The 17,811-nt window shown below is 45.1% G+C and overlaps 1 protein-coding gene across 1 annotated transcript; it reads left to right on the top strand.

Annotated features, from left to right (window-relative positions):
- The first annotated feature begins 2,024 nt into the window (after positions 1-2,024).
- Positions 2,025-16,934, top strand: LOC138525912 (heat shock factor-binding protein 1-like). The gene is made up of 4 exons (XM_069636201.1): positions 2,025-2,181; positions 9,972-10,038; positions 10,832-10,926; positions 16,705-16,934. The coding sequence occupies exons 1-4, from the start codon at positions 2,137-2,139 to the stop codon at positions 16,723-16,725; spliced, it is 228 nt and encodes a 75-aa protein (XP_069492302.1). The 5' UTR covers positions 2,025-2,136; the 3' UTR covers positions 16,726-16,934.
- Positions 16,935-17,811: the final 877 nt, after the last annotated feature.

The raw sequence follows: 17,811 nt of genomic DNA, 5'->3' as shown, positions 1-17,811 counted from the left end.
TCGCGTTTCCCAGAAGTACACCTGGTACACTTAACCAGCGCCCAGGCCATCATCCCTGCCCTGGATAAGACATTTGCAGACTATGGAATCCCCACGACCGTAAAATCAGACAATGGGCCGCCCTTCAGCAGTCATGATTTTGCAATGTTCGCAGAACATCTGGGATTCCAACACAGAAAGATAACACCTTTACATCCCCAAGCCAATGGAGTGGCCGACAAATTTATGAGCAATCTCAAAAGGACTTTACAAGTCTGTTCCATCACCAACGGATCATTTATGCAAGCCATCTGCACACTGTTAAGAGAATATCGGAACACGCCACACAGCGCCACTGGCGAATGCCTGTCCACCCTAATGTTTAGCCGAATCATACGGACAAGACTTCCGCACAACCCCCATGTCCGTCCACCCACCACCATCGACGAAGACGCACGAGCCAGTGACAAGGTGAGCAAGGACAAAATGAAAACCTACTTCGACCAGAGGAGCAGACATGCCAACATTGTGGAGCCGCTGAGAGGGAGATTTCACAACAGAAATCAGGAGAATGCAGTTTTCCCATAAAACTGCATTGGGGTTATAATGATTTTAGGCGGGAGACAGTTAAAAATAGCATTATTTTTAACTGAAAAATTGTGAGTCTCCCGCCTAAATCGGGAGGGTTGGCATGCATGGAGGAGACAAGCCAAAGCATGCCAGATTCAAGTAGGCGATGTGGTACTGGTACGACAGGACCAAAACACCAAGGGCACCCCTGCGTTCAGACCCGAACCCCTGACGGTGACCCGCACCAGCGGGTCCATGATAACGGCAGCAAGCCCTCATAGAACCGTCACAGGGAATTCATCGTTCTTCAAAGTCTTCGAAGGAAACTCAGCTCGTGAAACCACAACCACCACGGTCTCAGACGAATCCTCAGATCCAGAATCTGAATATAGAGTGGAACATCGGGATGCCGATGACAGCGACAGCGACACCCAGATGGCCAGATCAGTGACACTGAGGCGGACAGTACGCAGACCAACCAGGTGGATAGAAGAAATGAACTAAGTTCTCTTTTAAGTGAGGGGGAGATGTTGTGTCCTCATTCATGTTAATGACACTGTTTGAATGGGAGCCAAGTCCCATTTCTATTGTTGTTCTTTTGTTGTGGGCTGCGCCCCACGGTAGGCAGGAAGAGGCGGGGTCACCGCCTCAGGCGCCAGTTTTGCACCGATGATTAAAGAGATAAGAAGCCACTTGACCGGCTCCTGCGTATTATTGTATCTGCGTCATTTGATCTGCTATATTGATTTATTGCTGCATCCGACTCCTGTCGGGATATAACACCATACAGTTCTGGTTTTCTCCTTGGTTGATGGGACTTAGAGTTTTGCCTTTCCCTTTTGAAATTTAGAAAAACTACACGTCCCAGAATCCCAAGCAAAAGCATGACTGTGTGGCCTTTTCAAAAATGGCCACGGGAAACTCGACAGCTCCTCTGTATTAAATTGCCAGCTTTGGAATATACACCTAATGTCACAATGCGGTGCTGGTATTGCCATAAGACATAGTTTGCTTTCAAGAACAACGAGATTTTTGCTTGACTCAGTTGCCTATAGATACAGTCATTACGTGCTGAAAACCTTCTGCAATAGACTTTAATAATTAGTCGTCCATCTTTAAATGGTCAGTGCAGACTACATGAAAGCTTAAGAATCTTGTTTTAAGAGAACAGTTTTCAGTTGTTTTGGAAGGACTTTCCAGTTGGAAATTAAAATGGTTAGAAGATTATGTAAGATTTTGCTTATTCAAATTACACAAACTTACTAGAATTAAAACTTGAACGATAGAACAAAGTACATACACGTTTCCACACAATATAAAGAGTGCACATTTCTGGAAATGCAAAAATATTTCAAATTGGATGGTTCGTTTCTGTTATTTTCAGAAGAATAACAGCCGTTCTTTTATGGCCGCCATGGTTGCGTCGGCCGTCAACGTCTCTGGTTGGCGTGCGCCACTTGTGATGCGAAAGCTTCTTCTCGCGAGAGAACAGCCATTGGCAGTTGTACTGTCATTTTAGGGAGTATTTGCCTAGCTTCTCTTTCGGTTCTTGATCGGCGCTTCTGCAAAGAACAGCTGTTCCAGGACATGGCCGACACAGACCCCAAAAGCGTTCAGGACCTTACGGCCGTGGTAAGCGAGTCGGGGTTCCCGGGACGGGCTGTGAGCCGGTGGCTCAGATTGCTATGGTTTTACGGAGACTCGTTCCGCCCCTCAGTTAAAATGTCACCTTTCTAAACTATTGCGATGTGATGGTACTTTGTTTCCTATTCATTTTTCTTTTCCACGTCGCATTTCTTCGTTTCTTCATTTTTCACGGCACGCCCCCACCCTCTCACCCCCCACTGCTCTTGCTTGTTGCCCCCTCGCCACAGCGTTTAATATTGTTTGTTGCCCCCTTACTGGAACTTCGTCTTTAATTCACCCAGCCCCGCTTATATCTCAGTGATGCTCCTTCATCCAATATATTCTTCAGTTTAACCAACCTTTTCGTTTACTTTTCACTTCCTATAGAGTCTGACATGAATTCCCTTTTTAGTTATTTTCTTCCGAAGGTTATACATACGGGATTAGGTACTGTCTTGGCCGTTTCCCCTTAACCCCTCCTCACCCATGATCCCTAAAAAAAAAAAAAAAATTCTTTCTCAACCTAATCAAGTTCTAAACCAACGCAACTTGTTTATTTTGTTCATTCGTCACTGCCTCTATTAGCAGATACATTTTGCACGGTCAGGCATACTCAAAGCTCCTAGTCGCACAGAAGAGTACAAGATACTAGACCTGCGTCCATTACCGGTTGTTTAGTATTAGTATGGCTGTCTTATTTGACACAATACAGCTAATAACATAGCTCCATAATTGTGAGATTTCAATGGTTCAACTTAGTTTTGGGTCTATGCAGGGTCCCACGTAGTACTTACCATCCTTAATGAAATTAAAATGATTACATGGACCTACTGTATGAGCTGTGTCGCCACAAAATGTGGTTGAGCCTTTGCTCTTTTATTCGTTTTCTGTTTTGGTTTTCTGTTTTGGTAAACGAAACTATCCTTGGTATAATTGCGATCTAAATAGTGGTTTATGTAACGAACAAACTACTCATTCTTTGTTAAATAATTTTTAAGTAAGGGCTTGACATCCTACGACAGATATCCCTTTATCCTGGTTTGTACTGTTTAACATTAGCACATCTTGTTTAGCATGTCACGCGTTGGCACAAAAATTAACATAACACATTGTTGCCCAGGTGAGTGCTTGTGCTCCACTGACCCGCCTGGTCCCCTTGAATCTGATGGCACTATTTATATCTGAGCCCTCCTGGGCCTGTGTGCAGGGTTGTCTTTCTCTCTTTCTCTCTCCCCCACAATGATTGGTCTGATCACTGACCCTCCCTATGCAGCCTTGCGGCAAAGGGCGGCTCCTGGTCTTGTCAGCAGGAGAAGCAAGGCCTTGGTCCTGTTTAGAACCTCACTCTACCCTGAAAACCTATCCACATAGCTGTCTCTCAAACTTGGGTGTGTTTCCTCCTATATTTAAAATAGCGTTGTGACAGTAGTGCTGTTCTGTGGTTTTGCCTCATAGCAAAGTACTCATCTAGCGAACCTTTCAACCATTATCGAAGTGCCTGTTGTCTTGTCCAATTGTCAACTTGTCTCGTCTGCTTGCACCCTGCCCGTGTCCTTCCCAGTGTTCTCCCCTAACCCCACCGGCTCACTTCCTCGTCTCTCCCCCCCTACCTACTCCTATGGTGCTCTGATTCTCTATAGACTATCCTGCTCTCTTCACTAAATCTGGTAGGAAGAAGTTTAAAAAGGACATCCTGGTCTCCAACCCAGGCCTCCCTATCTCTGACACCTATACCAGTGCCTCCTCCAGGCAAACTTTCACAGACATCCTCTTTGTCGTTCCTCCGCCAGACCTGGACTCTACATATGGTCTGTTTTTTCCTCTCTCCTTCTCCCATTAATGTTGGCACTCGGTGGGATGCCTTCCTGTTCTCCTTCCACTCCTCTAAGGTCATCAATAATGTCTACTTGCGCGGTACTGTGTTGGTCCAAGGCTCTCGGCCAATCTTCTCCTCTTTGATAGACGCTTCCCGCGCCTCATCAATTTCCTTCCTTATCTTGCTGTCCCCTCTCTTCCTGCCACAGCTTCCTTGCCTCACCCTGCTGTCTCCTCCTTGGCTATCTTGCCTTCTTCTCATTCCGCCCCCCCTTTGGGCCTCTTCTACACCTCTGCAGGGCGTACCTCTGATTCGTACCCCTCCCTGGAAGTCTTTCAAGGACAGCAACCTTCTCCGTATTGCCACTCTTAACTCTTGCTCAGCTGTCAAACACTCCTCTGACATCTGCTGCCTCCTGAAGGAACTTGACATCGATGTCCTTGGTCTCCCCGAGACATGGTTCACGGCCAGCTGTCACAAGCTTCGACACTCGCCTCCCTGATGGCTACAAGATCTCTCAGCACCCAGATCCAACTATTCAAGAGGGGGTGTAGCCCTGATCTTCCCCACGTGGATTCCTGCCTCTGTCATTCCTATGCAGGCCTACTCCTCTTTCGAATGCCTCGTCTGCAGTTTCTCTTTTTGTCGCTTTCTTTGTCTCTTTCACGCTCTCTCTCCCTCAGCCAATCCCTTACTGTGGCTATTGGCCACCTGGTCAGATCTTCTTTGTCTCTTTCTCTCTCCAGGGCACACCCTGGATGTTCTGATCTCTTCAGACCTTCCCCTTTCTATCCCTCTCGCCTCTCCACTCAGGCTAGGCCAACTTCAGCACTGCCACCTACCTTCTCAGTCATCCAACCCATGAAGCTCGTGTCAGTTGAGGCTTTCGTTGTTGCTGACTCCCACCATGACGCAGCCCTTTCCATGCTCCTCTGCTGTATCTTATACTCTCGATTTTCTTGCCCCTGTCATGAGGATCCGCTTGAAGCCCAAAGCCAAGTGCAACTCCAGGTACGACTCAGACCTCGTCACCCTCAAACGTAAGTGCAGGGTGGCTGAGTGGAAATGGCGTGCTTCTGGTGCATCCTCTGACAAACTGGCCTGCCGCCTGCTACAAAGGCAATACCGGCTCTCTGAACTCTTTAAAATCTGCAAGGAACTGGAAAATCCTGCTGCCGTCCCTACCTCTCCTGTCCCTTCCCAGGCCCTCTGCACGGCTCTGGCTTCTCATTTCATCTCTAAAACTCAGGACATCCTGTCCTCTCTCTCTTCCTCCAGCCCTTCGGCCACCCCTCCTCACTCCTTCTCTGCCTTTCCCCTGTTCTCCCCAGACAAGGTTTCTAGACAAGTCCGATCTATGAAGTCTCGTCAAAACGGGTTCATCCTGTTCCCCCAAAACCATCAAGGACCACATTGACTCCCTGGCTCCTTCTCTGGCCGACTTCTGCAACCACTCCTTCACCACGGGGTTCTTCCCACCCCCCTGAAGCACTACCTTGTGCACCCTCTTCTTAAGAAACCCTTCTACCGACCTGTCCTGCCCGGCTAACTATCACCCAATCTCCATCACTCCTTTCCTCAGCAAACCTTTGGAAAAGCTGGCCATCTCCCCGCTTAATCTTCACACTGAATCTGTTGGTTGTCTTCATGATTATCAGTCTGGCTTCAGAGCTGCCAGAAGCACAGAAACTGCTCTCCTGAACATCCTTGAAGACCTGCTCTACAACCTTGCTTACAACACCCCCTGTGCCCTCATCTTACTTGATCTCTCTTCTGCCTTTGACACAGTCAACCATGCCATCCTTCTAAACAGTCTCCATGATAACCTGGGTATCGGGCCCTGGTGTGACTGATTTATTTCCTCTCTGATCGACCCTCCCAGGTCCAACTTGTGTCCTTCCTCTCCTCTATCTCAACCCGTGGTGTTCCCCCGGGGTCTAACCTCTCTCCCTGGCTGTTCAATAAATATGTGGCACTTCTTGCCCACTGCACTGCGGCTCTCTGCCCAACTTCCAGTGCTATGTGGATGACGCTTAGTTCATTTTCAGGCTACCTTCAGCCACCTCTTCTTCACTCATCTCTCTCTGTCTGCTATCCAGGAGTGGTGTCTGCTATCCAGGAGTGGTGTGCTGCAATGATCTCTGCTTTAGTGCCAGTAAGACTGAGATTCTCCTCATCAGCACACCCACTCCCTCCTTTCTTGTCACTCTGGCCGTCCTCTTTTGGCCCTCTTCCTGCTCCCACCTGCAACGCTAAAAACCTCTGGGTCATCTTCGACTCCACACTCTCCTTATCCCCTCAAATCTGAGTCTCTAAGAAGTCGCACTACCAGCTACACCCCAGTTATTCTTCCTTTCCTCTCCTTCCTCCAGAAGTTCAGTCTCCAGAGCTCTGGTTCTCTCTATGCTGGACTATTGCAACAGCTTCTTTCTAAATCTGCCTGCTTTTCCTCTTCAACTCATTCGGAACAGAACTGCAAGACTTGTCCTTGGCCTCAAGCCCAGGGATCGTATCTCTCCAGGACTGAAATCTCTGCACTGGCTGCGAGGAGTACGTTCGAAACCCTCTGCATTGTCCACAAGGCCTTCTGGGGCTCTCTTCCTAAATATCTTCCTCATCGAGCTCTTGGCTCCTCCAACTCCCTCAGGGACAGTTGCTTCTCCAAGCAACTAGTTGGTGGTAGATCTTTCCTCGGCTGGGGCCTCCCTGTGGAACTGCCTCCCTGAAACCCGAGTAGAACCATCTCTGGTTCCGGAAGCACCTCAAAACCTTAATCTTTGCTTCTGCTTTCTCTCCTCTCCCCTGCTGAACTCCTGGCTGAAATTAAAACTGCACTGGTTACCTGGCCACCCTCTGATCTCGGGCCAAGTCCCTTCCACCGCCAGTTTGCACACCTGCACTGCCTCCGTGGCAGCCCCTGCACTTGGGGACTGTTTTCTGTATACCTACAATCCCCCTACCAGCACTTGACACCCAATGTCTGCACTTGCAGTTGCCACCAGCTGCCCGTATATTTATCCCATGTATTGCACTTGTGCAATCTGCTTGACACCTGGCCTAGTAGGATCGTTGTCTGTGTCTTCCCTCTGTTCCCCCTCCCTCGTCGTGCCTTGAAACACTCGACGCGTTATAAATGCCACATCATATAAGTTTGGATGACCCAGAGGGTGATGGAGAGGTCTAGTCCAGTTTCGCTGAATGCAATTTTGCCATTTTCTATTTTGCGCTTTTTTTGTGGCGAAATGCATATGGGGGGGGTGAGATTAGGTGTGTGTATATATGGGGGTGGGGAGTGTAAATGGCAAGTGCAAGGTGGTCTGTTCCCCAAGTATCTTGCTGCAATATTTTACAAAACCTTTACGGCAAAGGTTTAACGTAACGGGTGAGGCTGGGTTCCCCTTTATGAATATCAGGCAGATAGTTGTATGTGGAAGGCGGAAGTATAGAGTCCCAGAAGGTATTGGAGATGGGGAGGATGGGGAGGATGGAAATAGGGGAGGGGAGGTAAGGACTAGTCCTACAAAAAAAGATGGACACTTGGAGAGGATGATTTTGAAGGTGAAGTCGGGAGAGAACCAACTCTGAAGGAAGCAGAGTAGGAGCCGTCAAGCACAATGCTTGACCTGAGGGAGTCGAGAATTGTTGAGGTACGAACATATGGTGAGGCATCAAAGCTACAGGCGGCGAGACCATGATGAGGCTGCAAGAGACGTTGCACTTGGGCTCACGATCTTTGACTCGTTAAGGTGAGTAAGCACAGGGTTTGGCAGAACCTAGCCAAAATATTAAGGCAATAGGTGGCGAGAACCCTCACACTAAACTACTAGATAGATCTTACCAGCCATCTGGGTGGGCCTATGGGGATTTGCCAACTGGTGTCTTACTCCAGTCTCAATTGTCAAGCTGGCCAAGCTTGCGGGGGCACAAAGACCCTGGAGATGCATGCAAATGGCCACAATCTATATAGATGATTAGAAGCAGATGACCAAACCTACAAAATGAAGTGGGGACACTAAAATACTCCAGGACACTGAGTTGACTATGAAATCCATTCCTCTGGGGTAAGAACTCCGATAGGGAAACGAGGGGTGGGGGGCGTTGGCAAATACTGTGACGTTAAACCAGAGGAGGAGATATCATGCAGTGCTGCAAGCTTTGTTGCCATTTGCTTACCGTGGCCCACGATTTTTACTTCTATTATACCTGCTTAGTTCTAAAACCCGTATCTGATTCCTGTTGGTCCTCCAGGGCATGCCCGTTTTAAACCATGCCTAAAGGATGGCATTACCATGCTCTATGCACTGTTAACCTTCCAACTTCTCTTGCAGGTTGGATAGCATCTGTTCAGTGGTTTTTGCACTATATATCCCTAGGAAAATGGTTTGTTTTGACCACACCTGTTTACTCTACCCCCCCCCCACCGCCCCCATAGCACGGAGGGGACCCCACAAACATTTTCCAACATACATTGGAGTGGGCGTTAATGTTGCATGTAGTTCCGTCTATGGAGTGTGGTTGTCGAATTATAAGGGAAATGTGATGTGTGTTTTTTGGCAACCCAACCTCTAACTTTGCTACTCTTGCAAGGAACCTGACCCGACCACATACAGATATTTAAAGTAGGCTATGTATTCCGGATTGATCCAGGAAATTCCACCCACAGGGGTTAAATGGCTTTTATGAGCATCTTTCTTTTTTGGGTTGCTCCGCGTTTTCACTCAGTTTGACACCAGACCTAATTTGTATAGCCTCTCCCTAGTGTCCACTGGCCCGCACCCCCAGGTCTTAAATACACATCCAAGTTTTGCCATGCAACCTCTCGTGCAAGTTTGGTGTAAATTTGTCTACGGTGGCTCCATACGATAGAACCTTAACTTTCGAACTGTCTGTGCCTCTTCTTGTTTTTTTATTTTTTCTCTCATCAAATTGTGGCAGAATTATTTGCACCCCAAAATACTAACTCCAGCTGGAAAATAAACTTCGACTGACGGGACATTGTGGCTTCAGTACAAAACCTATAAAATAAAAAAAAATCACTAGCTAGTCGCACCCAGGGATGGGCGCTCGGCCAATCGGATGGCTAGAAACATGAGCAAGCAAAATGAAAAGGTGATGGCTGGAAGGTTTTGAATAAATCATAACCACGGGCACAGCTCTGGGCAACCCTCCAGACCATCGTTCTTCAGCCTGCCAAGCCATTACAAAAGGGAGAAAAACAATATGCAAATCAGGCTTGGTCCTACCCCAAAAGGGGCAGTCCAGCCCGAACTGCTAGGTCACATCCCTTCTGCACGAGATCACAAGCATCCCCAGAAATGTTTCAGCCTTGTTTGGCGTCATGGCAAGAACATAGTGTACCGCCTCAATTTTCCAGCCGCACGAGGGGCTTTCCTGGGAGCAGCCATCCCGATTGTGATGAGGCAACCGTCTTTCTCCCCGTGCTTTCATCCCCACCGTTCCTAATTACCTGCTGGACCAGAGGGAGCTCTGGTCCCAGCGCTCTCGCCTATCATTGGTGTGCCCGCAATAGAAATAGAAAAGGGACTACATCCCTTTCCCAGTTCATATCGCACACTATCTTGTTTTATTAAAAAACACAAAAAACATTTTCATGGGAGAATCCACGCGGACCCCGTCTCATGGAAGAAAATAAATTATATTAAAACTATTGCGCCCCAGACGGAGCCCTGGGGTGCGAATAGCAATCATCCCCTTGCCAGGGGGGGGCATACATGGCCGGTAACGGCCCTTGGCCCTCCAAGGCCTAGGCTCAGGCGGCAGGCAATTACCGGCCATGTATGCCCCCAGGCGTGGGGTGATGGCCATAATGGTCAACTATAACATGCCCTCCCAACCGACACTGCTCATGACATGTAGTTGAGGTTAGCAGTATGGGCCAAATACTGTTTTAATCATTCACCTTTTGTTATGCCTTTATTGGTGCTAGACATTAATTGCACATTTGTGTTTCTTCCTACAGGTGCAGACACTGCTTCAACAAATGCAAGACAAATTTCAGACCATGTCGGACCAGATAATTGGCAGAAATATCCTTTGTGTGTAGGCGCTAGTGGTTGCTGCTGGGTGTCCCGTGAAGAAGTTGCAGGCTAATGTTAATTTACTGCACGTCTAATTGTTAATATTAAAGATATGAATTAAGTATGTGTGCAGTAGATTGTAGATCGGAAACTAATCAATGATATTTGGTGGTTTCATATTTGTCTGTATTCTTGGACTGGCAAGGGTATGCAAATGAAGTTCTGAATAGATGGAAAGTGTTTCACGAGCAGTTTGTATGCAGGACATGTTGCTTGGGTCAGCTCTTATGTAGGTATATTAATTATTTGTTTTACTACTATGTAGTTTATCATGTTTCTTTAGTTTGTGTTTAGCTCACCAAATACCTCAAGTAATTCTTGAACGGAAATTGAATAACCCTTCAAGAAGACATCAAATGGAATGCTACACCTCTACAGTCAACGTCCATATTGCAGTGCTGGCCAATGCATTCAAGTAGCATGGCTCTGGAGCACCCCTCATAACAGATGACTCTACGCTCTCATCCCAGTTCAGCTAGAAACCCACACGCCCTGGGTAGTTCTGGTCTGCACAAAACAGCAAAACATTCTTGTTTTTGCTACAAACCTTACCTCCCCACTCACCGTTTCAGATCTCCCAGAGCACTTGGTAGTGTTGCTTGGTATATATCCCACTAACGTAAAAACCTTCACAAATGACATGCACATTTCTAATTTTTGGAGTATAACGTAAGATGTGGTCCCAATGTTTCTCTAGTAGCCCAGAATCACAAAATGCATGTTTTCCCTCAACTCTTATTACTTGATGAGATGAGCGGCCGCATTGATGACTTGGAGAAAAACATTGCAGATCTCATGACGCAAGCAGGAGTGGATGAGTCGGAAGATATTATGCAGGTTTGTTTTCTTTTTCTGAGAAACCGATTACTTATCATTGCTTGCATGAACAGAAGGCACCATGCAAACACCTGCAAATATTTCGTTTTCCATTTGTAATCTTGAATGATGAAGGCAGAGCAAATGTACTCCAAATCTAGTTGTCTAACAAAGTCTTATGGCTAGGAGATGCATGGTCTGTTTGTTCCTCTTAGGCCCTGGAACAACCCATTCTACCTTAAATACTCCTTCTTGCAGATCTTCCACAAGTCTTTTACTGCCTCTGCCCTAACGGATATGATCTCACTTTGAATTATTTCTATTATGGCAACGCTCATAACATTGTTGCTCTGATAACTTAAGGTCCAGTACTGCATTCGATTTTTAAACTACCTTCTGGTCGCTCCTCGCTCTGTAACTCCACTGCATTACGGTTGCTCTTTTGCCCTGAAACTTAATCCACCCTCATCCCTTACCAGGCTTGCTCTGGCGATCCCTACTTCTCCTTACCATTTCTTTTCTTTTTAGCTTGGGCTCTGCCCGCCCGACTGTTTCCCCTTCTCCCTTCACTCCTCTCCCAAAGGTTCCTCTCGCCCGCAACCCCACCCACTCTGATACCCTATTTGTCTCCCTTCATCTACTCTCATTACTTGCTCCTACCTCCACACACCCACACCTCGGTTCTCTGGAATGCGCGATCCCTCTGTAAAATAACATCCTTTCTCACTAACCACTTCAATTCCCATCACCCCATATGATCATTCTCGTCTCACCAAAGAAGCTGCCAACCTGGCCGCTCTACACACCGACTATGCTTCATTTGCACACTCCCCTCTTCTCCACAATAAAGGTGCTTGTGTTGGTCTCGTGAGCAGTAAAAAAAACGATACCCTTTCTCCCCTTTGACTTGATTTACTCCCTCCTTTGAGCCCCTCTCTAACCAAGGTTACCTTTTACCTCTTAGATATTGGTCTCCTATTTGAAACATTACCAACTGATGTCCTTGATGCCATAATGGGCGATTTCGGCCTCGCCAATATGACCAAGACCTAGCAGCTTCAACTTGAGTCCACTCTATGTATGTTTGACTAGAAAGTTGGATCATTTTCCACCCACTCCGAAGGGAACTCTCTTCTCTCCACCATCCTAGAACCCTCTTGAATGCTCCCCTCTCTGATCACTCCCATCTCTTATAACCTGATTCTGTCCCCTTCCCATATCTATTACCAAATGCAACCCTGCTTCATAGTCCCTTACTTTCACCTCTTTCACTTGCTCACTACATTGAACTTTCATCAAATTCGCCCCTGTCTACTTCTTTAACAATAGTTTCCCTGCCTGCTTCTACCCCGTCCCTCAACCATGGATCGCCACAGCCATCTAACTGATGGACAACCATGCAACATTGACTATGCTGCTGGCACTAAGCCAGATTCACCTGGTATTTAGCTTTGTGATACACCCTTCACATCTACCAGCAATTAAGTCGCAATAGTCTACATTGCTTATAAAACACTCACTTTATTCTATCGCAATATGTTTTACCTTATTTAACTCTTCAATATGCATTCATCTTTGCTGAAATTATCCACTTAAATGCCTGGGTGTCTTACCTTTCTCCGATACTGGGAATGATTCAAAAACAGAATACAATAGCTTTCAATGGTGGTGTTTTCAATGATCCACGCAGTGATCGCGAGTATTTTCAATGTAAGATTGTTTATTGTTTACAGCAAAAATCAGTGGTCATTTAGGCAAGTATATAGCGGGAGCCACCGTCTATATTGGAACACTTGCTACTGTATGCTTTGTAGCATTCAGCTTAACATTGAGTTGCCGCAACCAAATACCATATTCCCGCAAACGTATACAAAAAAAAACACAAATTATATTTATTTGAATTTAAATATTCAATGTGCAGATATAGCAAAAAGACCCCCAATGAATTGTCAATTAACGTGCATGAAATATATATAGACACTAAATATGCATAATAGAGTTGTCCCGAAGTGTCTTTACAAAAACTTTTAGAAGTGCATACATTGTTAACAAGAAAAGTACACAATTGTATAATCTACACAATAAATGTGCAAAAATGGGGCAATTTCCATCTTTATTCTTAATAATTCTCCCGTGCCACCATCAAAGATTTGGTCACAAACTTAATCCCAATTGTAAAGTTGTTATACACGCCTTCCTACAAAACAAAGATTTAATGCCAGTTGACTGCTCTCCCCATGAATCTATTTTTACCCAATAATAGTCCGTCCTATATGTTCACTACCCATTGGCAAGTAAGAAATAGGTGTGTGTGGAAAACGCAAGAGGGCTAGTAACTCGCAACAATGTTTCTACCCCTGCATAGTTCCTCACTCAAAACGCTACAGGCTATATTGTAGAAATCCTTGTGCTTTTAATACAGATTTATGTTGCAAGGGTATAGTCTTATTCGAAATAAAACATTGATCTTGGATCCTTTCAGCTTTTTAGTAACTATAACCATGTTATTGTGAGTCAATTGGCATTATCTGTTTTTTAGGGAGTTGTGTATAAATAACGGACCTTTCTGATTTGGATTAAGTTTTGGATCAATTATTTGATTGTGGGTTTAGTAAAATTAGAAATGCGAATGAAATTGCACTGATGGGCAACAGCGTCTTTTGTGAAAATTAACATTTAGGCAGCAATAACATTTTCTTAGGAAGTGGGATATTCGGTAATGCAGTCAGTCACAAATGTAACTTCAGTATGTACATTTTACTACCAGCAGTGTTTCTATTAAATTGCAGTAATGCACTCCCTAGCCTGATTTCAATTGACAGCAATTGTAATCTGTTACTGAATAATTCAATATTGTCAACGGGTGGGAAGACTGAAAATTTCATTGGGTAATTGTTAAGCAACTCGTCAGTGAAGAATTTCTCACCTTGAAACACGATTGCTAGTTTCCAATTATGTTCTGTGAAGAAATTGTGACATTTGCAAGCAAATCAGGTTATTTGTACAGTAAATGTACATTTGTATAGGCACTGATGGTTTTGGATTAATTGTTAAATGCAAACGAGGTGGAATATTATAGCCCAATAATGAATCTATCTTTGATGATAACTTAATACCGGAGACCAATCTCTAAGCAGGCAACTGGTATTCGAACCTGTGTTGCTGTCTTGCTTACAAGACAAGTGTGTTGCCCCCGAGATATCGGCCCAGTACCAGGCATTGTTTAGCTCCTATCAGTACCTGGTGGTAGTATTCTGTGACCCATCCGATCACCACCACTCTATGTATTGAGATGAAGACTAACCAGGCTCCTCTCTATTTTATTTAGAAGATGAAAATCTGAATCTATTGATACTTGCTAGCACTCTCCTCTTTGCTAAATCCATTGCCTCTCTGCTTACACCCTCAAACTATCCTTGACTCGCTAGGCTAAGTATTTGCCCTCCCCCTCCCCCCACCAAAAACTGCTCTCCATCCTCCTCGCAGCTGATGACTTTGCCTTCTACTCCTCTTCTAAAAACACGAAATATATTACACCCGGTCATCCTCCTCACTTCCTCCTTCTCCCATTCCCTTAGCTCTTTTCTTTCACACTTGTTCCACACCCCTACAGACCTTCTTCCAACCTGTCCTATGCTCTAGTTGACCCTTTGCGCCAAAACCGTTGGAAACTCGCACATCACCTCCTCTGACCTTGCCACCTTATTCAGCCTCTCTTGGGATCTTCCCTAATTGCTATAAATCTGCAACCGTATTCCCGAGCCGAATGCTCACCATAACCTCCCCCCACCCCCCATTATACAGGCATGTCTCTTCTACCACTCTAAAATCCTCAAATGGTTTTCTTCAGATTGTGAGGATCAACCGCCCTCTACCCCCTGCCAACCCAAAACTTAGACTAGGTTCTGTCCCAAACATTTCCCTGTGACTGATATGACCAACGTCTTAGCCACTATTCGCCAAGCTAACCCCTTGGTGAGCCACTTTCTTTTTGACCTGCTTGCAGCCTCTGACACTGGACCCTTCCTCATTCACTTTCCCTCCTCTGATTTGAAAACCTTGCACTTTGGCCTATATTTTCTGATCACTGCTGCATCTCATGGAGTTCTAACACCACCCCTCTGTAGGCGTTACTCAGTAGACCCATTCCTCTTCACCCATTACACATCCACCCACAGAAAACAAATGTCCTTTTGGTTTTAATGAACTTTTCGCTGACCATACTCAGCTCTTCATCTCCTTCAATGCTCCAATCTTCAAACACTTAACCAACTTCCTAATTGCCATACGTCACTGTACAATGCCTCATGCTCTCAGATGGAGGTTATTTCTTTTTCCCCAGATTCCCAACACCAGCCCACTGTTTTCTCATATGCTTCCCGTCCCCCCCCCATCTCTCAGGGCTCAGAACCATGGCGATCTTTGACAGCAACATCTTCCACTTCATCACTGCCTTGGCTGCCAGACGCCACCCAAACATTAGAAAATTTGCCCACGCACCACTCTTCTAATACCACAGCCGCCTCCTTTGTGCTGAGCTAGTTAGACTTTTGTGTAAGCCTATTTTTTGGTACTCCTTTGCTTCTTTCATCAAGGCACTCAACTTTGCAGCAAGCACCATGTTCAACCTTCGCAAATCCTCCCACACCGCCAAGCTGGTTGACTCCCCATGCAAAATCACTCATGTTCTTCTAGTCTTTCAATCCCTCCATGATCTTTCCCCCAACAATCTTGCTGTATGGTCCTGAGTCATCTCTGCAAACTGTCCCCACCTGCTTTCGCTCATTCTCTCCCACTCCCTGGGCATAATAAGTGGAACGCATAAAATCAAGGCTTAAACTCAGTCTGCTAATGGTAGGCAGGAGCAGTCCTTACCTCCTTTCTATTCAAACGCTGCTGTCCAGCTTTCTGGCCGAAAGACTTCCTTATGTGAATTGTAATTGTTGTTTGCCGTCTTTTGTCTCTTAAATATCATCAATATTTGCTGTTTCCTACTTTTCACGTCCCTAGAATATGTTCCACTAACAACTGGTCAGTCACTTAATCCTACCTTGGCCTGTTTGTAAAGGCACGTTATCCGTAGGCCTACCTCTGCTCTCTCACTTTGCAAACTATTTCTGTTAACCTCCTGGTCCTTCAGTAAATGCAAACCTGTTTTTTTTCAAATGTTTTAAAACTCTACTAAATTTTAAAACTCTACTAAATTGACTGGTACAATAAGAATTGGCAGTTCAGATGCAGAATAAGGCATGTATTTGACGATTTAGGGATCAAAAAAAGTTTAAGAGCAGCCACCTCTATATTTAGCATCCCCTAGTAAGCAGGACCTGCTTCTGGGGAACGAGGACGTTTCGCATATATAACTTCACATGACCTGCAAACAAATTTTTGTCTATTATTCATGACACATTAGACTTCAAATGACATATACTCTTATACACCTCCATAACAAACCGATGACACACAGATAACCCACTAACGTGGGGAGTCAAAAGTAGCCGTTGGTGTCCTGCTAACCAGGCTCTTGTAGAAGTTACATGGTTGCTGGCAATTCCGGTCCTGAACATGCACATAGCTGCTCCCTCCGGCCCCCACTTTTATTGCCCCTCTGTGCCAGTCCTTTTTTAGAATTGGCCTCTTTAAAAACTGTTGGACGTGGCTGAATGTCCTATTGGCATTTTGGAGCCTTCAATGTGGTCCTTCCTGGATTGGCACTAAACCGGTAAACCTTGTTTTACAGATTTGCAAGTAGTGGTTGTATGTATTGTTCCATAATTTTGTGTTTTGTTTATGTTTTAGCCGGATGCCAAAGTTGTCTGATTGGATTATGGAAGATTTTGTACACGCTCCTGGAATCATAGAACACTTTTCTTCAAATTCATTGTGTGATAACAATTTTTATAAATTAACTGTAATAGTGGCATTTCTAAAGCTTATTGTATATTTTGATTTTCGAGTACGTTTGTTTTTGTTAACGTGTGTCACAATGGTCAGTCCCATCAAAGTTATTAAACAGTATGATGTTTTCACTTGGCTTTGTGTGAATCTTATTTTATCAAAAAATGTATTTGTTTTTTTTCTGCTGTGCATGGATTGGAAAAGACCTTCGTGAAGTGCAGTATTTTTTTACATCCGTGGACTTAACACATTCACATTTTCAGGCATATATGGATACAGTATTTTTCACATTTGCATATTGGCTTTACAGAAGTAAATCTGTGGAAACACTTGCTAGGTTTTCTAGATTTTTGAGGAATTGGAGGCCCAAGCTGAGCCGTGAAGCTACTAAATCTAGAGTGCATGAAGACCTGGGTTTTGGTATCATTCTGCTGTCAGCCCAAGGGAGTCTGGGTTAAGTCTATTTTGTGGGGGTGAGGGGAATCCCTCCCTTGCACTAACTGGCACAAAAGGGTTATGTTGGAATTGTATTTGGCGTTACTTCTGGTGACCAATGCTGGCTTCTTTCAGATTAATCGCACTCGTAAGTAATTACTTTAGACTTTGTTTCCAAGCACATCAAAAACCCACAGGTTGGCATGGGAGTCAACCTGGTATCTTTTGTGCTTGGAATGTGAAATCATACTCGTATCTTCAAACGTATCCCTTAATGTACAATTGGTTGTACCTGGACATTCAGGTTTTTTACATAGGCCGGTTGTTTTACCACCGTATTTATCTCCTTCACTTTCAACTTCGAGAAATGTTCATTTAACCCAGGTCTCTAACTTCAATTATTTTTCCTAGAATCACATATTCAAGTATTCAACATTTCCATTTGATAATGTACATTCGAATTCACATTAATTTAACACAAAGATAAAATGACATGTTCTTTCATGCTCCCAATCCTGAATTGGCCACAGGATGGCGCAACATCCTCCAGGACAGGAAACCCTATTGTGGCAA

This window comes from Ambystoma mexicanum, chromosome 1q (assembly GCF_040938575.1).
Source record: "Ambystoma mexicanum isolate Mex_15411 chromosome 1q, UKY_AmexF1_1, whole genome shotgun sequence".
In the NCBI taxonomy this organism is placed as follows: domain Eukaryota; kingdom Metazoa; phylum Chordata; class Amphibia; order Caudata; family Ambystomatidae; genus Ambystoma; species Ambystoma mexicanum.
This window is presented reverse-complemented; position numbering and strand designations above follow the sequence as displayed.